The sequence below is a fragment of the Strigops habroptila genome, chromosome 8, assembly GCF_004027225.2.
Source record: "Strigops habroptila isolate Jane chromosome 8, bStrHab1.2.pri, whole genome shotgun sequence".
In the NCBI taxonomy this organism is placed as follows: Eukaryota; Metazoa; Chordata; class Aves; order Psittaciformes; family Psittacidae; genus Strigops; species Strigops habroptila.
Genome location: NC_044284.2, coordinates 9434725 through 9456748, shown reverse-complemented (window position 1 = coordinate 9456748; position 22024 = coordinate 9434725). Strand labels below are relative to the sequence as shown.

Below are 22024 nucleotides of genomic sequence, written 5' to 3'. Positions count from 1 at the left end.
CTCGTAATTACACTGTTTAATCTCTCCATGAACCAAAATTAAATCATTTTCATGCTCTACATTTATTTTTGATAAACACTACCTTTTTCTTTCTGGTTACAAAGAAGTAATTAGTTGATTTGTGTATTTTTCCCATCATATTTTGAAATACGGGTTTTAAATAAAACATATTCAACTGCAATAGAGGTGCTAAACACAAAAAAGCACATAAATATATACTACAAACATCAGAGTTTTGTAGTATATTTGCATTGAGTCATTTTGTAAGGACTTGGGAAAAAACACCCCATCAAAATAAAAGGACTGTTCCAATGCCTATTAAAAAACCAACAACCCAACACAACCACCAAAACCACTTTCCTAATGACTGAATGTTGACTTGAGTCCAGAACAAACAAATTCCCTGACCAGGTAAGATCCAGCGATCACAATGCTTCTGCCATTCTTGACCAAAGCCTTGCTGGAGTTCCATGATTTCTCATATATTTAGCACACACTTACTTACAATAAACTTTATTGAACTTCTTAAATTTATGCCACTAGCGTTTAACCAAAGCAGCAGTTTCTGGCACTCGCTAAATGAGTATCCTCAGTCATTTAGCAAAAACCTCTATTCCAAACAAATCAACAAATCATGCTTCGACAAGACAGGAAGACAGAGCTGTACCACTGCATTTCCACAAGCCTTTCATGTTCTGCACAAGTCAGATAAGCTGCTGCAGAATGCACCTGCTCCACATTGCCAGCATATCTGCCCTATAGATCTGGTTTATGACAGCCATCTGTATTAATTCAAGCTATGCAGTGAAAGGGGAAAGAATTCTTTGTATACACCCTTAAGAAAAAATTGCATTTCTCCTGAAATACTGCACAAGCTTCTCAAGTTTGTCTCTATGTGGACAAGAGACTTGGCCTGAAGTACCTGTACTTCACTGAAGCGGTAAATGAGAAGAAATTCTGCACATCTATCTAAAAGGAATGTGAAATCTAAATTAACAATAGCAGAAGTGCTCCAAAGTACTACTGCTAACTCGGGAATATTCTATTTATCTACCTGCATTTTAGTATCAACATGCCTATCTCCAGAATAAGACTTTGACAATCATATCTCAGTCAATTTCCTTCTCATAAACAGTTCTCTACCCCATTTCGCATTTGCAGAAGGCATATCTCATGTTCAGGAAGAGATGTACATCTTGCCCACACACTCTGCAGTAAATTTCTGCTTTCCCAAGTACAGCAGATGCAGGCAATACTGGTATCTTACATGGAGATTAACCTTTACAAATCCATATAAAGGTATAAGCCATTGATAAAGCAGATATATATTCATATGCTTCTGCTACTGAAAAGGAAGGCAAGTGGTTTGTACAAGTTTACAGAAGATAAATGTGAAATTCAGAACAAAACCCAAACTGAAGCCTATTATTTAAAAAATCACAGGGCCTTTTTAAATAAGAATTTCTCTTATATTCATATTACAAAGAAGCAAGCCGGAGCAAAAGTTGACATTGCGAATTTTAAAATCTGTTCCTTGGTAAAAGACATTATCATACTAACACTGCACAAGGAAGGAAAAATGGTCAAAAATACCTTGCTTTGTCTTTTTTTAGTACCTGTGAAAGACCTCAAGATAGCAGTATTCATTGAAAATAAGCAGCCACCTGTCAAAAGCAGCTTACTGAATCCTGACCAGCGTTAACAGCAGGGTCAGATGAGGCCAGCCCCATATACATGTAAACATACCCAAACATTTATATACACACAAGCTTGGTAATTATTCTCAGTGCAGAAAAGTTAGTCTCCCTGGGATAGCAATGAATAACATTATGCTGATTTAAGTTAGACAGTTGGGGAAGCAACTCTCATTTGCTTATCTTTGATGCTTTTGAAATCTCAGCAACAGCATCACATTAACAGATTTCTGGAGGGAATTACTGCTCATTTTCATATGGAAAAAACCAGTCAAATAAAATCACAATATGCAGGCTAGTCCACTTCAATCTGAAATGGTATCACTGAGTTAAAGCTCACTTCAGTATGTCATCACTCACTGTGACTGGTACCAGAGGACACACTGAGGACTACGTGCATACCTGTCTAAAGCTTTAACTACAAACTACTGACTGCAAGTCTAAGAGAGTTCATTTGGTTTAAAAAAAATCCACATTTTTAAAAATTGAGTAAGTAGACGTTTTTTTTCCCAAACATTCCATTCAAAATTAACCTTAAAGCTGAAGACAAGAGAAATTTTAAGTACAGGATCAGTGCCATACAAACAAGAACTTGTAAGAGCTAATAAATACATAAAGCTCTGCGTTATCTGTGGTAGATCAAAAGATGGAAAAGCCCGTTATGAAAGACGCTGAAGGCAGCAGAGCAGGTTCACCTGGTACTGAACCAGACTTAATCAAAACATGACTTGATTCCTGCAGAATTAATTGGCAAGTCTGTAAGCATCAGTCTCCAGTATTCCAGGTCAGCTGAGCACAAGTATATTGCTTACCTGAGCCAGTGAATCCTCCTGGAGCTGAATGCCAAGGCAGCACAGTACAGGGACATCAGACAAACCTGTCTAATACCTGTCCTCCCTCTCATGCTTCTTGGCAACTGGTGCAGTAATGAGTTCACAGTGTACAAAACCAACCTCTTAACTTGTGCTCCAGAAAGTACAAAGGTGGGTGAATTATTTCTATACCAAGGTAGGAAGCAGGGTAGCTGTGTTCCTGTGCACTTAGTTTGAACTCATAAATTCAAGCAGACATAAGCTGATTCCAGATGTGTCAGCATCTATGGTAAATTCATCCCATGGTTTGGATTATCTACTCTGGTACAACTGTGAGTTGACAGTAACTCACTTTAACTAATACATACAAGTTTCAGTTTGCTTATATTCAACTTTTATGAGTGCTTACCTAGTCCCCAGGAAATTCCCCATTTAAGATAGTTCAGTGTCTTCAAATTAAAACAACTAGAGTTACTCGTAAGGTTACATATTTTCATAGCAGACTGATTTTGATACCAGTATTTCCTATAATCCCTTTTCTACAGTTACCTCTGCTGCTTCCAAACTACATAACTCTTTCCAATATCATTTAGGTTTTCCTGAGGCCTCAGTCTTGCAAGTATACCAAAGCTTCAGCCTCTCAGCTCTTGCTTTGCATTTCGACTGTGTGACATTATCATTCCTACATTCTTAACACTCTTGTTATACAGACCTTGTTATACATACCTGATTAAATGGGGGACGAGGCCCGTCACCCAACAGAGGTGTTTTCTGCTGCTGGAAAGGCAGAGGGCCCTGGGAAGGATGCGGCCCCCTTGAAGGGTTTGGTTGTCCCTGAGGTCCTTGCATGTTTCCTTGAGGCCCTACTAAAGAGCCTTGTGGAGGTCCCTGCTGGCCCTGTGGCCCACGCAATTCTTGTGGTGGTCCTAACATTGTACCTTGAGGCGGGGGTCCCTGGAGACCTCTCATCTCCTGGGGACCATGTCCTAGTAAACCACTTTGCATATGAGGACCTCTCATTTCTTGCGGATGACCCATCATCATCCCTTGTGGAGTAGGTCCCTGGTTATCTCTGGGTCCTGGTGGACCCTGCATCCCTCTTGGATTAAGTCCCATCAAAGGCCCTTGAGATATAGGGCCTTGCATCCCTTGAGATCCCGGAGCTCCTTGCATGCCATGAGGAAGAGGTCCTTGCATTCCACGGGGACCAGGTGGCCCTTGCATTCCTTGACCACCAGGGGGACCTTGAGGACCCATGTGACCTTGTGGGCCAGGTGGACCCTGTGGTCCTAAATGAGTCTGAGACCCAGGTAGACCCTGTGGTCCTAAGTGGCCTTGTGGGCCAGAATTACCCTGTGGGCCTGGAGGCCCCATTGGTCCATGAGGGCCTGGATGTCTCTGCATTCCTTGATGTCCATGTAAATCCTGAGGCCGTGGCATTCCTTGCGGAGGCCCTTGGGGCCCTGGAGGTCCTTGTGGTCCCATGAACCCTTGTGGACCTGCAGCTCCTTGGTGTAATGGAGGACCCTGAGGTCCCATTTGCCCTTGGGGTCCCGGAGGTCTGAACTGTCCTTGTGGACCAGGAGGTCCCATCTGAGGCATATTCATTGGCATCTGCTGAGGAAGAGGCTGCTGAAATCCTTGAGGCATCTGTGACATTGGGCCTTGTCCTGGAAAAGGCTGGGGTCCGTGAAGAGAGCCTCCTGGAGGTGGTGGCTGCACTTGCTCAGCTTGCTTCTGTGCGAGTCTCTCAATCTTCAATTGCTGTTCGAAAAAGAGAGACTCAGAAAATCAGCCAAGCACACAAGTATACATAACAAGTAAAAATCAGAAGCAAACTGATTTCTCAGGAGTTTAAAAAGGTTTAGTGCTTTTCTCTTAATTAACAGCAGTATAACTGCAGAGATTCGCACATCAACACTAGTTAACTGGCATGTGGGAGCCTCACTGAAGGTGTCATAGCATCATGCATTAAGTCTGAGATCTTGTTCAATTAGATGCTTGGTTGGTTGGTTTGTGGGCTTTTGGTTTTGGTTTTTTTTTTTTTTTTGGATTTTGGTTTTTTTTTTTTTTTTAAGGTGAAAACAGTACTGCAAAAACAAGTTACTAATTTTAGTGTTGAGGTCCAAATATATCACACAGAGCACTCAAATCTGCTAATAACTGTCTTTACATTCATACCTCCAAAAGTTGTGGGTTTGTGTACTGAAGTGCTGCCATTTCCTGTTCAATCTCTGCCTGTGTCTTCTTTTTCTCCTCCAGCTTAATATCTTCCTTTCTATCATTCAATGGCTCAGGTGGGGGAGGCAGAGGAACTTTATTCTGCATCCATGCCTATAAAGAATAGTAAACACAAGATGATTTCTGTGGATCCATGTGTATGCAATATACATGATATTGTATATCATGTATATTCCAGCATATTCCAGGATATGCTGGAATGCTCTGTAGGGTGGATATCCAGAAGCTAAAAACAATACTGAATAAAACTTCCATATCTTATAACATACTATTTTCCAAGGACAGATACAATATATAAAGGATTTAAACAAATATTTTGTGCTTAAGTAGTAATTAAACTAACTAGTGTGGTAAATTATTTTGCACTGGGTTTTTATATAAAAGAGCTGATACTGGAAATCCAAAACAATTCAACAGCCACACACTTTCTGAAGTTGGGAGAATAACAAGTTGTTCTCCTGTTCGCTATGTATCAGGTGCTTACCTGCTGAAACTGTGCTGGTATTGGTTTTGCATAGGGCACTTTTTTCTGTGGCACCTTCTTTTGGTCCTTTTGCATTACTTCCTCCATTCCCCAATCCAGTCCTGGGATTGTCATTTCAATGTCATTGGACTCATCTTTCCCTTTACCACAAGAGAGACAAACAGTCAGAGCAATGCAGGTTTACAGAGAAATACTGTTACTCCCTTTACAGCTTATGTAGCAAGAGACCGAGAGGTTTTCAACTCTTCCTCCTTTACATGGGAAATATGCACAATGAGAACTTCAGAAAAAAACATCTGTGTTACAAAATTATATGAAAAGAATCAAAGAAGTCACAGTATTTGGATGGCTCAAGAAAATGCTTCCCCATAGCTCCTACTTACCCATCTGCTCTTGCTCCATGGCTATTTTCAACTGTTCAGGTATTCCCATCCCAGGAATAACTGCTAGGCTGTTTGGTTCTAGATCATCTACAGAAAAACAATAAATATTTATCCTTGGAACATCTTTCTTTACATTATCATTTTATCCCTTTAGATTCTCACATGATTTTACTATTGGTGTCATTACATTTCGCACAACTGGTGGGTCACTTTAATTCCATACATGAACTAAAGCATATTAAAAGAACTGCAAATTCAGATTGATAAATATGCCCCAAAAGATCAGAAAGTATATCCTTTCAGGAAAGTTACATGTATGGTAGAAGCTCAGAAAAGTAAATAATAACCCATATCCATTCTTGTTATAACAAATCTACATATTTTAAAACTTAAATTGTATTAAAGTGCTGCATTTCAATTAACATTCCCAAACACAAAAAGCAAATAATCAAAAATCTGAAGTAACGGATGCAACCCCAGAGATGAAAAGGTTGCTGAGGCATGCCATAGAGCAAAGTACCATTATCTTAGTAATTTTAGGCCCAGAACAGCCTAAAATTACCAAGATAAATCCTTAAGTAAGTTTGAAGATTTTAGTCAAGTTCAGTAATTTGAAAGATTTTCCTGCTGTAGTTCAGGACTGTGGGAAGTCTTGAAGTCACATGAAGTTTTCAGGAAGTATAGTGGAGATACTGCCAGAGGGAGAGCCAAACCTCGTTCCTGTGATTGACAGAGCAGGTCTTACCTCCTGGAGCTGCAGAAATGAAAGAAAACTCACTGTTGGAACGGTGATCACTGATAACAAGGACAGTAAAATCATGGTCATCTTAATAAAAAGTATCTTTGTCTAGGTAGTCACCAATGCTGTAACACTGTTTCACCCTCTCACCCAGAGCCTTCACTCTAGTGTCAGCTAACAACCTAGGCTTGTTCCTGATCCCAATCCTCCTTCTTCCATACTGAGGGAAATGGCCTTACCATATTCCACGCCATCCTCTGACATCCCGGGCAGCAGATTCAAGTTGTAACGATCTCGCATTTTATCTCCAGGCCGATTTCTAGTCCAGAACTTGCTGTCAAAAGGATGTTACATGATCTCAAAAAAGGGTCTGATTCATCTAATTAGTTCTTTAATCTTTGTAGCGTGCTCTCTTGATTATATAAGGATTCAGCTCTTACTGGATCAAGTTCAGTGCTAGATCTGAACATTAGGTGTGAGGTTCAAACCAAAAATAAAACCCCAGCAATTATCATATTCATTTATCTAGTTACAATTCAGAAGATACTTCAAAGAGTAATGGGCGTAAGTACAACGCATCAACATCGGATTCTGAAGAGACAGATATATTTCTAGTCTATTGAAAAAACTTCTCACTCAATTCAAATGTATCCTTATACACAACTAAACTTGTCAATACACACATCCACACAGAAAAATTTACTCCATTTATAGAATACTCCATGTTTACAGCATGTTCAACATAAATGCACATAGTTTGTGTCTCCAAACATGCTTGCAATGTGCAAAGACAGACATGACCAGCAGATGATCTGCAGGAAAATAATGCTGTGGAGATAACAATATTTCTTTAGCAAGAAACTACAACAATTCTTTCTCAAGAAATTCTTCGGGAGATTTCAAAGCTCTCATAAACCCAACTCCTAGTATTTTTAAAACTCCTTTAGATGTAAGACAAGAGGTTAGACACTCCTTTTAATGTAAAGAGTCAATGCCTTCCCATTTAGATAAGTCTGTGCTTCTGCTTTGCACACTGGTTGTGTATCAGAATCATCCCAATCTATTCTTTGTTCACTGATGCCCTGCACCTTTCTAGTGTCCATACATTCCTTAGATACTTTCTTTAAATACTTGAGAATACCTGGTATGATCATTTGAGCCCGAACAGAGAATGTGTCCAAGGGGATGCCACGCCAGACTCCAGATCATTCCCTCATGGGCCATTTCCATTCCACCAACCTCCTTCTCAACCCTGAAGCATATTAATGTAAAAATCAGTCATGACACTGGGGAATATCTGCTACAATACAAACTTTCTGCCATTCAGTTGTTCCTCTATCCCATATTTTGCTAAACTTAAGCCTCTGTTATTTTTCTACTTGGTGAATTGAATGTTCTCAGTTGTTCTCAATAAGGAATTCAGTAACGTAAAGATTTTCAACTGTACCTTTAGAAACAAAATAATTACAACATCTCGGAACAAGCTCTAAGAAACCAGGATTTTCAACCATTCGTCACCCTCTCGGCAAAAAGCTATTTTCTGCACAAGTAATTGCATCCTTTAAAAACACATCTGCACAGGAAAACGTCTTCATAAATGAAGCACATCTGACCAATACCTATCCAACATGCTGATGAAAATGCCACATACCCAACATGCCAGAATAACAAAGAGCCATCAGACCCTCCACTGGCAAACAGCCCTTCATGAACAGGATGCCAGGCCACAGCTGAAATACAAATAAGCCACAATCAGAAAGCGTAACACAGGATTTCTAATGAATGGAAATCAGGATCTCAAAAACTTTAATTTTTAACCCAAGCTTATTAATAAAAATCCACATAATGTAACAAATTCTGACCTGTGGCCTCCTTTTTATGACCCCTGAAGACCTGAAGTTCTTCTTTCAGATTACGAATATCAAAGAGCTTACAGAGATGATCACGAGAAGCTGTTAGCAGCCAGTTGCCATTCAGATTCAGTTTCACCTCCATCACTGTGTTTTTATGAGCATGTCTGCAAGCAGAGATAGGCTGTTTGTCCAAATACTGATTTCTCAGATACACTAAAACCTCGATAACTTACCAGTCCCAAATACTAAGGTCAATAACTAAGTAGTTCAGGCTACTAAACCAGAAAACTGTGGCTTTCTGTGCAAAGGCCCTATGCTTTAATCCTGTTCTTGCATACTTCAGAGCAACTGGTAGTGCTCATTGAAACAGCGTTCAGTTACTGTGCGTGTTTCTCATGCAGCCTAAGAAATTTTTATCAGCCAGATGAAACATCTCATTTGTGTTTCCATATCTCGATTCTGCTTTCCAAATGAGAACTGTGTGAGTAGGAGGTCTATAGAGAAGGACAAAGTAAAATGAAATTCATATTCAATATTAAAGTCACAATTTTCCAAGAATAGACTTGTCTTCACCTAACCTCTAGATTTTCTGGCAGAGCTAAAGCACAAGCTTTATATTTGAAACAATTGGGTATGGCTGAAAAGACGCAAGACAAAAAGCTAAAAAAGGAATTAAAAAGTTTTATGAAATTAGCTTGTATTTGAGCAATCAAAGTCTGTGGGCAAGAACTTACAGTGTGGCAAGGCTCTGGCCAGTCTTTGGGTCCCAGAACTTAATGGGCTGTTGGCTATCTTTACTTCCTGATACAACTAATCCCTTTGTAGGATGCCAGTCAACACATTTCACATCTGCTCCATGTCCTATTAAGGAGATAAAAATTGTTCATTTTGAGATTTCAGATGCTGAAAAATTAAAGGGTACACACTTTATAACTGTAATGTAAAACTGAATGAAGAACATCACAGAGCACAGGTCACAAAACAAAATCAAACTAAATAAAAACTGAGTGATTTAGGTGCCTTTCTTCCCACTAATCACTGGGACCACCTACTCCTCGGATTACACCCTCAAACCAAGCTCACTTCACCAACATAGTAGTTCTCTAAGAAGTTTCTGCTCAAACTGGTACTTTTCTTTAGGCTTTGGCCCTAAACAGTATTTTAAACATAGCCCTGACAAAGAGTTTGTATGGAAGTGGTAAAGGAAAGTAACACTGTGACACTTTCTGTGAAATGCTGTAGAAATGAAAAGCAAACACATATTTATTCCTGTCCCATCAGTACCCTTCTGCTGTCCTGTCAGAAAATAAAGAAATTAAATTATGGATCTGAAAACTAAATTAGCATATGATGAAAAGATAAGAAATATAACCTCTTTTCAGGACAGAGGGATTCAGGTTTTTCTAATGCTCAATAGTTAGGAAACACCCTTGTGATATCACTTCATTTTAAACAGACTGACTGACCTTGACAGAGAATCACTGCTGCTCAGATGACGTTAAATCTGCCAAGAAGAAATGCCTGTTCCCGCTACACAACCAAACAAGGTTTCTGAGCTGAACTATAGGAATTTAGAGAAGAAATAACAAGCAATAATTTCTCTCTGATCTCTCCACATGCCAGCCCACTTCAAGGGAAAGACAACAGTAATAGTCAATACCAGAAAATGAGGCAGCATGCAGTAACTAAACAAAAAAGCAAGATGGAAAAGGAAGGGCTGTCTGCAGCGTAAAGGCACTGAAGTTATAAAACGGTATGGAAGAATGGTAGAATGTTCCATGAAAGACAAACATTTCCCATCAAAGTAAGACAACTCCCACAAGTACTGCTTTGCTACATTGTGAAACACAACTTCGAGCAGCACAAGCTGCCTTAATATAGGCCTCAATCCAACAAGATATTAAAAATTAATATCAGTTGAAACTTCCCTGAGGCCACAGAAACATTAACTTGTAATAAGCAATATTTTATCTTAAAATAAAAGCAAAATGTTAACACAGAGAGCACGCTCCCCATCAAGGGAGTGCAACTTTCCTCTCTCTGGAGAAAGGACAGGCAGGGAAGAGATTCTTGACCCAAGAAGAAATGAATACAGCTTTGATAAGTATATGAGGAATGACTTTAAAGACTGATTGACAATACGGATGAAGGAACACAACTCTCTTCCCCCAGCCATAGCAGGCAGAATTGCCCTTGGAATATATGGGGTCTCAGGGAAGAGCAGGATCCTCAAGTTGCAGAGACTACAAATCTGCTCACAAGTGACCACTCTGGCGGTCTGTCCTACCAACAGAGGGGCACTTGGAGATGCACCGTTTCCCTTCTCTCTGGCTCTTCTGATGTGGAAAGAAATGAAAGGTACTGTCTGTCTGGATTTGCTCTGATTAATCCCTCTTGCTGAACTAAAACATGAAGCTGACAGCTAAGCAAACCTTGCTTCCAAGTGTTAATTTGGGAAGAACAATTCAGCCTGCAGTAAGAGTGCTTTTCCTCCATAGTCAAAGGCAATTCACAGTTGCAGATTTTCAGCTGATGATATTCTGTAGGTACTTGCTATCCTGCAGTCCCGAGGGAAAGACAGGGGATTTTAATTCAAGGGCAACAATAGGCCCTTACAAAGAAACATTCCGTTACAGTTAATAACCAGTTGAACCCTGTGAAAATGTGTTCAGAATGGAATACTTGAGTACTATCATTAACACAAAAAAACCAAACCTCAGCAAAACCACAAAAAACCCTTACCCACATGGACTGGAATTACATTGGCCTTGCTGCTCCCAAAATAAAGACAACTAGTAATGGAAGAGCCTGAGAGATAAAGGCCTACTCAGTAAGATTGCATCTGGAAAATGAGTTATGCTGGCGAAAGGCTATATCTGAATCACAGTTCAACCTAAGCAAGGCCTGATTTAGGCTTTTCTTTCAAGAGCTGAGTTAAACCAGCCTAAATATGTACCCTGAGGGAAAAAAGGCTCAGAGTGGGCAATCCAGTTCAAGTTCAGAGCCATACTCTTAAACAGAGCAACCAAAGCACCTACCCTGTAAAAGTCTTCAGAAGGGAGCGACAGTGATGGGACAGCACTGGACTGATTGGCTTGTCAGAAGCCAGGTTTGTTAGTCACTACCCACTAGCCCCAGAACACAAAGCTGAAAGGTCATAAATGATGCCAGGACACTCAGAACTTGTAACCAGAGCAGATAAATCATTAAGTACCTGTCAGCAGACTTCTGACCATCATAAGCACATTAAAATTGACCAGAGGAATCAGAAGCAGCTTAACATATTTAAAATCATAACCATTATAAAGATAGATAAGTGGCATTGCCTGCAGAGACCAATCTTTCAACCAGTATGCTTTAGACTATGGCAATAGTGGGGGAAAACTGGGACCCTCCTTTGTAATCTAATCACAATGGATCTATCTTGCCCTCAAGATAGGCATCTCAAAGTTCTGCACTAAATGGGATCATCATATATACTTACCTATAGGTTCTTAATGCAATGAAGCTTTCTCAAGAGAAAACAAATTATTTCCTACAACATATATGCTTCAAATAAACTATTCCCAAGGGACAAACTAACTCAGAAGATAACTGAACAGCATCATCTCATCAGACCTTTTCAAATTTCTTTTTCCCTCCTTTTTCTTTATTTGCTGATTCTAAACAGGTTTTGCTCAGTAACTTCAACAGTTACACATATGTCTCTCTGACCTAGGACAGCCAGAATGGGGATTCCTCTCTGAACAATGCTTCCCCCCTTTCTGCCCCTGAGCCCCTGTCTGTAAAAAAGAATAGACACTGTATCATCTCCTGGTTTTATGGATAAATTGAAATGAGGGAATTGTTTAGAATTCATGGCAAAGAAAGGCCTATAAATAAATTGAAATGAAAGACTGAAGGTAAAGATTTTTGACAAACTGAACTTGTTTAAAATCATGAGTTAACGTCTGAGCACAAAACAATATACTAACACTTCACAGTTTTACTTACTACAACTTTTTATAATCTTTAAAAAAAACACAGAAAATAAAAGCAAGCATATGTAGGTTCTTTTAAAAGTTCAGACACAAAAGTAGTTGTCTAATAATACTTTTCATATGCATAATACATTTTTGAACTGTAGTCAAAATGTCATAATACATTTTGTGACTGTAGTCACAACCCCATTAATTAAAACACTGATCGTTAATACTTCTAGCTGACTTACTTGAAGGGTTGTGCTTTAAAAGACACTGAACAGAAATACTGCCTGGTGAAAAGCATAACAAGCTATAATAAGATTATGTGTAATAGTATTAGATCAAATCCAGCATGTCACAAGTCTGGAAAAGTACACATAAATTAAGGACTTGATTTCCCCCCCTTCTCTCCTCCAATTTCTGCACATATGACTTGGTGAATGTAGAAGATGGTGTAAAAAAGTTGTTTTGGATCATTGTCTTTTTATTACAGTCTAGAATATATCTAGACTGTATATCTATATATTTTCCATCTATATATATTTATATTTTATAATGCAACTGTGTCTAAACTATCAATTATAGATACATCAGGTTTACTGCTATAGCTTTTTCCTATTATATCCTTTCCCCTAGGAATGAGCCCTGAAGGCTATTCTACTTGCTTGGTTTGATTTTGGTCTGTTTTTAAAGACACATGGTTCTCTTATTCTATTTTAAGTGGGAGTAAATAGAACAGCATATCCTCTACTTGAATTGGTCAGACTTGAAGCCTGTTCATCAGCACACAGTAATGTTCACCTTCCTATAATCTGTATCTCCAAAATTACAGAACACCTCTCAGAAGAGCAGGCCCTTTGTAGCGGACTATTTCCAAGGGAGCTGCAAAGAGACATCAGGTCCTACTACTGTTCAAGCTAAGGCTTTCCGCCCCCAAAAAGAAGGTGGAGTGGGGGGACACAGACATCTGCAAGTCAAAGATAATGGAAAACAACCATGTTAGCAGAAAGATACTCAAGTCTTCTACATAATTCTCTTAGACTTTGTTAGTTGCTTCCAGCCTACTGGGCAAATTGGATTAATCTGCCTATTCTGTTTTTATGGAAAGCTTTCAAAATGTCATCTGACAGTTACCATTCTCCTAGCAATTCTTTGCTTCTACGTAAAGCTCACTTAGGAACTGAATACCTCATACCTACAAGAAACGAGGTACCATTTTGATAATACCAATCAGGCTAGCAATAAGGATAAGAATATATTTTAATTCCATTAATTTAGTGTTCTTTGCCCTATGCAGTATAGTATGTGAACTGTACTCCTCTTGAAAGCTGTCCTATTCACTTCCTATTCTCTACTCCAAGAATGAATACCACAAAAATCCTCCACCTACAGATACACAGTATGCTTTTTCTTTTGAGCATAATGTGGGAGATTGTCGAATAAGAAATTAAGGGAAAAGGCCCCTTCAGTCTTCAGTGGATTAAGAACAATGCCTCCTACCATGCTTTCAGACCTCTGTCCTGTAAACTCATGTTTTATTTTCCTTTATTTGCCCACAGTCTTTCTATAGCTCTTTGCTAGTTTATTAAACACGGTATCTAGAGAGTCTGCTAGAGTTTTAATCTATGTACAGGGATTTTTTTTTTTTATTACAGTTCTATAAGAAGTTTTCTTCCCAGACAAAAGCTCTTCTATCAGGACAGGGATTTTTTTTACCATCTTTGAAATCAGAAGGTTAAAAAAACCATAATAACCAGTAAACACTAATGAAAATAGTTTCAAAATTACAGCTGTGGGGAAATGAGTTTTCTCAACATTACCTGTAACAGGTAATCAACCCCCAAAATGTTCCCATAAATCAGTTTAGAATTTGTATGTGCTAGTCCTAACTGAGCTTACACCACTCAGTGAATAGTCTGAATTCTACAAAATCCTATAACACTAGAAAAAACTCAAGTTTAAACTTAATGCTAGTTGTGGGCTTGCACAGCTTGCGTAACAGCAAATGCAGTGCAAAGAATTATGACAAAAATGTTGTTATATTACATGTAATTACCAGCAATGGCATATAGTGGTCTGAATTCTTTATATCTGTTGAAATTCAATGACAATATCTTCTATACGGGTTTATAGCAAGGGGAAGAAATCCAGCTGGATCCCAAGTGTATGTGGTACCTGGGTCATGCAGGGTTCAGTTTGTAACTAATGGGACTACTCATATGTTAAAGTGAATGTTTAAATTCTCCAATGAATTGAAGGTAGAATGCTGAGCAACTTCCAAAGCTGAAATGCTTTGAACAGAAAGAAAAATTACACACCTGAAAATGGCTACTGCTTTAGGTTTGTGGTGCCAGGTCTTTTTTGTTTTAAATCATTACGCATATGCTCATGCTAGAGTCTACAAATGCTATAGAGATACATTTCCTTTTAGACAGATTTGCTCGTCCCTAACTCCTGAATGTATTTTTGAGCATTATCACCACCTACACCCAATCAGGTTATTTCCTGTATATGCTTAAAACATCTAGAGACAAAACGAGTTTGACAGCAGGTTGTGCAACAGCACAGTAATGGGACCAGCATCTGTAGCAAGCAAGGAGCTGTTTAGCATTCTCTTAGAAGTGAGAACTATAGGAAAATCAATTAGGTATGCATGTTTCACAATTTCTAATCATAAGACACAGTTAAATCATTACCTCGATTGATCACAGATAATTATGGAAGTTATTTTAGTCTGTAAAAATATTACATTAACCAGCATCCAGATTTACTAATTTTAAGTGCATTTTCATGCACTTAAAAGAAACCCCCCTATGGATAACATTAAGTGCATCTGTCACCCATTCCACCTATGCAGTGGCAATGCTTTAAAATGCAGCATAATGCTTAGTGCATCATTACTAATTAAGAAGTCATTATTCATCTAAAACAGAAAGCCATCAGGAAGCTCAGAGCTAGCTGAAGAGAAACAACAGGAAAAAATAGGGCAGGAAGTGTAAAAGGAGAAGACACACCACATTAAAAACTGTCTAACATCTTATTCAATATATATATGTTAGTGCTTAGCAATAATGGCAGCTGAATTGAAGAACAAAGGCAGGTTTCCATCACAGTTGGAGTTAAATTATTTATGAAAAGGAGAAGGGATTCTACTTTGCCCTTAGACTTGGTTATCTATTAAAATTCTCATGCCCTATTACTTAAAACTCCTTTACAGGTATTCATCAGAGAATTAAGAGGGCTTTTTTAAATTGCAAACGATAGAACATCATCTTTTTTTTTTTTTTTTTTTTTGCTGGTTACATTATTTGTCAAGTAGCTGGGACTAGATGTTCTTTTCTGTTCAAAAATTAGCCAACCTACTTTGAAAGCAGCAACACACTTGCTTTTCATTGATAGAAAATATTTATTTACAATGGTATTTACATTTAATTGTATTAAAAATAAATGTTGTACAAGAAACATTAAAAATGAACAGGAATTGTAAGAAAAATTCTCATTCTTTATAACAAACAGCTGAAAAAGAGCCAAAACCCCACTCTCGGAGAGAAAATATCACACAATTTACTATTGTTTGTTTTCTGGCACCTTCCTTTCAAGTATTTAACACTAGTCACTGGATCTGAAAGAGCCTGCAGTGCCTCTAATGAGTGTTTACTGTCTTAAGCCACCAGACAAGACTGACCTCTAGTCTAACGTGCATGGCAAGTACTACATAATGCCATACAGAAAAGGGGACAGTATAGCTGTGTCCAGGAATAGAACAACTGGTGGTCCTTCAAGGGAAGAAAAGGCATGAACTTTAAAGATGAGAAATTGAATGGTTTTCTCAATCATTAGTCTGCAGTTCCCACAGATTTGTAGCTTTATATCTGGGTACAGAATGAGTTTGCTGGGCAGCATGTTATTTTGTGAAAACAAACAGAAAGTACCCCGGAAAAGTGTGAGCTTTCACATCATAGTGTTCCCAGTCAAGTCCTCCGAACAGAACCTTTACAAATGTTTTGAGTCTGCTCACAGCCTGTACCATCAAAACTGTCAAAACTACAGTATTTATTTAGACATATTTTTAAATTAACTTCAAGCTAATAAAAAAACTGTGGTGCATCCTAAACTTCAGCATGACAATTTAGTGAAAGAACGGAAAAGGAAGGAAACCAGTGGACAGAACTTACTACCAGCTCTGTGTTCTGATCATAATTTCAGTCAAGGTTGTAAGTGGAATACTTAGTTCCCAACTCAGAAAGAGAACAAATACTTCTAAAAAAGGTAAGAGTAACCATCATTAATAATTTTCAGCACTTATTTCCTTTAACATCCTACTGGATGTTCATTAAAGTTCTGCTGGCGATTATGGCTGTTGCAAGAGGAAAGCACAGTCCAAATACCTAGTTTAGAGGTTAACCCAAGTTTCAAAACACTTTCTGGCCACATGAGCAGACATCACTCTTAGCAAGCTACTAAAACCCGAGGAAAAAAAAAAGTGTGGATTCCAGCAAAAAAAGTTACAAGAAGTCTTTTGCTTTTATATAATTTGATATACCCTTGCTCCCAGGTGAACCCAGAATCTTTTAATAAAGATACCTAACACAGAAGGACTACCAAGATCTTTCTGTCAATCTAATCTTCCTTTACTGAAAGAACTGGTTTCAGTATGTTCTTATAGTTGAGGCTACAGAGCAGGATCCTACATTTTTACATCCCATCTTTACATTTTTTTACATCCCATTGAGAGGTTGAAGTACTATCAACTCTCTTCTCTACCGGACAAGTAAATTACTTTTAAAGACAGACATCTGTTCATCCGGCCAGTCGCAGAACACTTGTCCTGCCAGCTTCTCGCTTCAAAGGGCAGCAAGGTTGCAGGAAAACTGTTTTCCTTCTTGCCAACCAAAAAAGCCATTTAAGCAACTTTTGATGGCCAGTTTACCAATACAGAACACCCCATAGTATGAGCCCACCATCATTTTAAGCGAGGAAATAATGAGTTTAGGTACACTGAAGTTAGCAAAACTATTTTCTTTGGTTCTAGGGCAAATACTGCATAAGCACCTGCTCTCAGAAATAACTGAACAGCAGTTGGGTGCAGGGGTGGGGCGAGGGAACAACAGAGAGATTATCAAACTTTGTATAGACTCTAGGAAAATATTTGTGTCAGCCAATAATCCAGACAATTAGCAAGTATAAGAGATACAAGAAGGGATATGCAGATTGAAGCCATTTAACTTGCCTTTTTAAATGTACTCTGCATTTTACAATTGCCATTTTACAAAATAGTCTGCATTTTAAATGCAGAGGCCATTTAAAATGTACTCTGCATTTTACAATACCACCAAGTTTGAGCACACTAGGAAGCAGAAGGTCTACTGAAGTAAACTGCTGGCAGAAAGCAGAGTACATAATATTGACCTAAACTACAAAGCACTACTGTTTCTATACAGAGGTGAAGTGAAACAGACAGGAGAACTTTCATCTCAAGCACAAAGAATCAATTTTTAAGCCACTGAAACATGAAAGGTCTGTAAATTATGAGGACAGAAACACACACAATGAGCAGAGTACCATGAACTAAAACAGAACAAAGAAACCCCAAAACTCAGCATGTAATTATCATATGGTGACTTACAAATGTGTCTAATCTAGTGGTGATCTCTGGGCTAATGAGAAGAAACACACCAGAATTAAAAACAAACCAACCAACCAAAAACCAAACAAAAAACAGTGCAAAAATGTAATTAAAATGCAGGAGCAAAACAATGATTTGAATAGTGTTAAAGAAATACAATAGAGATAACATGTTCCATTGACATTTCCATCAAGCAGCAAAGAAAAGATGAGCTCAGGTGAGAGACAGAAACGAGGAATGTTTTATGACAGCCTTATTTCAAATTTCTGCATCATCGGTGCTCTTATTTCCTCTTATTTTCCTGTGCTTTCCTATATCAGCACCACCACATCTGTGAACTCAGTTCACTTTACTGCTACCTACTAAGAAATTTTTTTCTTCTTTCAGATTTAAAGCTAATACTGAAGTCCCTATTTAAGTAGGGGAACCCAAATACTTTTTATTTCTGTTTCAATTCTAAAAATAGGTCCCTATTAAGTTTTGTAGAGCGTGGCTGTATAAATATCTATGCAGCTCTCTAAAATACTAGGCATCCCCACGTATCATTTTAAATTCCACAAGTATATGAATGGAAGAAATAGTAAAGCTCTTCACATCTGATCCAACAGAGAGACAGGTAAAAAGATGGTGTTGAAAACTTACCAGGGATTTTGTGCGATAAAACCTAACAAAGAAAGGGAGAGATGTCAACAAGGAGAAATGGGATAAAACAATCCAAAGAACACTTAAATAACTCAGATATATCAAAACCAGGGGGGGAAAATATGGAGAACACATAAAAGATGACATACATTGTTATGAGAAGAAGAAAGGCAGAGGGGTTTCCTTTGACAATGTATTATGGGACTGTTCTTTCGAGATGATAATAGACGGTACAAGAATTAAACAGACCACATCATACTTCGGGTAGACTGAACACTTCTTTGACCCCTGTGCTCCTTGAAATGACTACCAGTTACATATTTTCACTGCTGACTTGAAAGGAATAAAAAAATCAGACAAGATATGAATACTGTCCTGGCATTTAAATGTGGTGTTTACCTCTGTAATGCAGTCTATGACGGAATTTGTATTTGAATCTATAGGTAATTGCACTCAGTAGCATGTTACAAATTTCCAAAAGCAGCATAAAGTAACCATGTGGAGGTTTGCAGGAAAGTATCCTAAGAGCACACTGCAAATCTAACAGCAGTGTATGTTCTCATTAATTAACTGGACCTTTCATGGAAAAAACGTTGATTAGAACAGGAAATTTTTCTTCCTGAAGCAGAAAAATATTCAATTCACATGCCACATCTACCCCTGGAGTAATAACTCCCAGATGTTATTACATACCCCTCCATGTTAGTATCAGAAACACTGGCTAATATTTCAAAATGAAACTTTTTCAATTTTCCAATTACAGGACACTCGGGGGGGGGGAGGGAGAGAGGGGAGTTTAAAATACTTTATGAACTCTACAATAAACTTTTAAAAAAGCTTTTTCAAAAGTTTATACAAAAAAAAAATCTAGAAAATGCATAAAAAGCAAAATAACATGGACAAAGAATCCAAGACAGAGAATGCCTACAGATTTTCATTATTAGCATTCCGGAAATAAAAGTTGAAAATATAAACAAATTATCTATGGGACTTTTTTTTTTTATGGGTTTTGGAGCATTTGTTGTATGAAAACACCACCACAAAAGATACCTGCTAAATCTCAATCATGCATTTCAAACATCTACAGCTGCGTAAAAATATTGGCCTCAAACCACTAAGAAAAAAATCCCACTAGGTAATCAATTTAAAATAAAAGGCAAAAGAAAACAAGTGTTTACTGGGCAGATGTGGTTCAGACAGCAGCTCTTTTCTCAGGAATCTTTACATTTCTCTTGGTGCTTTCTGTAGCAGCTTTTAAAGCTTTAAATCTTACACCAAAAAAGAAAAGGAAATATAAAATATCTTTCCAGTCTCAGAAATCTACAAGCCAGTTCATATAAGAACAATGAACTTGGTCCATATATGAAACTACAGAGACAGGAGACAGAAGCTAAAGCAGTGCTTTTGGGAAAATGGCGTATGTTCACAAAGTAACAGGAAGAACAAAGTAAGTAGGTTATGCACAAATAGAAGTCATCACCAGTAAGAGATTAATATCCTGATCCCTGAGTGGAACTGTTCAGTGCTCTTCAAATAAAACACCTGTTACAGTGCTGTTTGCGTTGTGCAGAAATAGCTAAGCTGAGGAATGGAAAACTGCAGTATTTCTCTTCTAGGAAGTTGGTTGGACCTTAGAAATCTGTAAAATAAAATAACTGATAAATTGAATCAGTGATTGGGGAGAAAAGGGGTAGTGAAGTCTCCTCTTCACTTGCACAGATAAACCTCCATACATAGTCTCATTCAAATACTAGCAGGAGCAGAGACCAAAAAAAGATGACTTTCATGAAAGGAGGTGGCAACATTTCTGTTTCAGAAAAGGCTATATAAGAGCATGCCACTGCTACTGAAGTAATTGGCTGAAGAAACTGAAAAAACAAAAACATATTTGTTGGCAAAATGGTGCAAGATACCAGTTCTGCCAAACTTACATTCTGATTTTTAAGATTTTCGTTAATACCACAACCTTATATCAGGGAACAAAGTTCATTTTTAACCTTAAAATTTAACAAAAAAAAAAAAAAAAAAAAAAAGGAAGCTTTAACAGGTATAATCCCATGTCAACAGTTTATTTTCAGTGCAAGTTAAAATACAGTTATTGATTTAGTACAAAGAATACACCTTCATTAGACTAGTCTATTTTTGGAATACATATCCCCTTGTGAATTTTCTGTTGCTACAAGATGCAGTTTTACAAGCATCAACGTGTCATGAATGTTATCAACTGCAACACAAGCACTACATTGGAGAAAAAGGTACAGCAGGCTGAGAACCACCTGGCTTTAAGAATAACAGATTCTTTATCTAGACACTGGGCATTAATTAGTCATTTGTACTCCACCAGCAATATCCTAATCTCTTCAAGACTGCTCATCAATGAGGCTGGTTGTGCCTTCGTATCAATGCATGTTTCACAGAGAACACTAGGGGTTTTAAGTTCTTTTACATGATGTCTACAGTGAATGCAGTATGCATGACATACATTCTATGGCAAAATAAGCAGCAAAACCCATTATTCCTGCTATCAAGTACAAACAAGTGGACTTTTACAAAAGTTATAGCAGTTTTTAAATACAAGCCTGATTTATCTATCATACAGTTTTATGAAATCTTTTCTGAAACTACGTGAATGAAGAACAACTTTATTTTTGCAAGGGATAGATTTTCTAGAAGATTGGTGCCATTTTCCACCTTTCACTAGCAGATAATTTATTTAGACTGATGGGAATTAGAATTATCACACAACATCTGGTTAGTAGAACACGTTACCTAAATTAGCAGGGTTACCAGTTGCTACCATGCAGATGTTCGATTCACAGTAACTGGCATCAACCAGTTATGGCATAAGAGCTATGGACGGTAAGAAACTGAAAAATTAATTCACTTTTCACTCCTGAGCTCAAGTGCTCCTTTCTGTGCAAGGATTGCAGAGTAGACCCTTCAGGAAAAATATTCTGATACTCTTCAGGTCTAGTAAATGCAACATTACTTTCTAAGATTTTTAATATGACGCTTCAAATTAAGTCAAGTTAAATGCTAATTAAAGTTACCCATATTGTTCATTTTCAAATACCGCTGCTAAACTGTTTGTTAGATAATTTGTGATAATTGCTGCTTCTAAGTATTTTTCAGGAAAGCTTGTCTCATACCTATTCCTTACTTGCATTTTGACATCTTGCAAAAAACCTTACTCAACTACCAACATTGTATCGGAACAAAAGTTATTAATTTGGTCAATAAAATATTGTGCAATGGGTTAAAAATAACTTCTGGTGTTTCTAGTAAATAAACCACCATTTATAACCTTCTCTGAATTTCAGTAAAGTGCTATGGCTTGATACAGATGTTGCAGAGATTGTACCTGATAGGACAGACTTCTGCAGAAACAAATGCAGCCTCAATCATTGTGCAAAACACAGACAGACTTAATTGCCAGTTATTTCCATCCAGACTTTATAGGAACAGACATCCTCATGGTGAAATTGTAGACTGAAACATACATAGTAAGTACTCTGAGGCAGAAAGACTATATTTCTTGAAGAATTCCGTGACACAGGGAAAAGAAAATGGCAAAGAGGGAGAGAAGCA

The 22024-nt window shown here is 37.9% G+C and overlaps 1 protein-coding gene across 3 annotated transcripts in view; it reads right to left on the bottom strand.

Moving 5' to 3' along the window:
* WDR33 (WD repeat domain 33) overlaps window positions 1-22024 on the bottom strand; it is a 68477-nt gene that overhangs the window by 10602 nt on the left and 35851 nt on the right. For 2 of the 3 annotated variants that reach the window (XM_030495941.1, XM_030495942.1), the window contains exons 8-17: window positions 8941-9067; window positions 8216-8370; window positions 8005-8083; window positions 7495-7605; window positions 6593-6687; window positions 6360-6368; window positions 5615-5701; window positions 5232-5371; window positions 4688-4840; window positions 3233-4270 (exon numbers count right to left, since the gene is read on the bottom strand). In XM_030495941.1, coding sequence (XP_030351801.1) covers window positions 3233-4270; window positions 4688-4840; window positions 5232-5371; window positions 5615-5701; window positions 6360-6368; window positions 6593-6687; window positions 7495-7605; window positions 8005-8083; window positions 8216-8370; window positions 8941-9067 — 1994 coding nt within the window. Of the gene's footprint in view, window positions 1-3232; window positions 4271-4687; window positions 4841-5231; window positions 5372-5614; window positions 5702-6359; window positions 6369-6592; window positions 6688-7494; window positions 7606-8004; window positions 8084-8215; window positions 8371-8940; window positions 9068-16283; window positions 20076-22024 lie in introns of those variants that run through there. The other variant, XM_030495945.1, reaches the window with a different exon arrangement.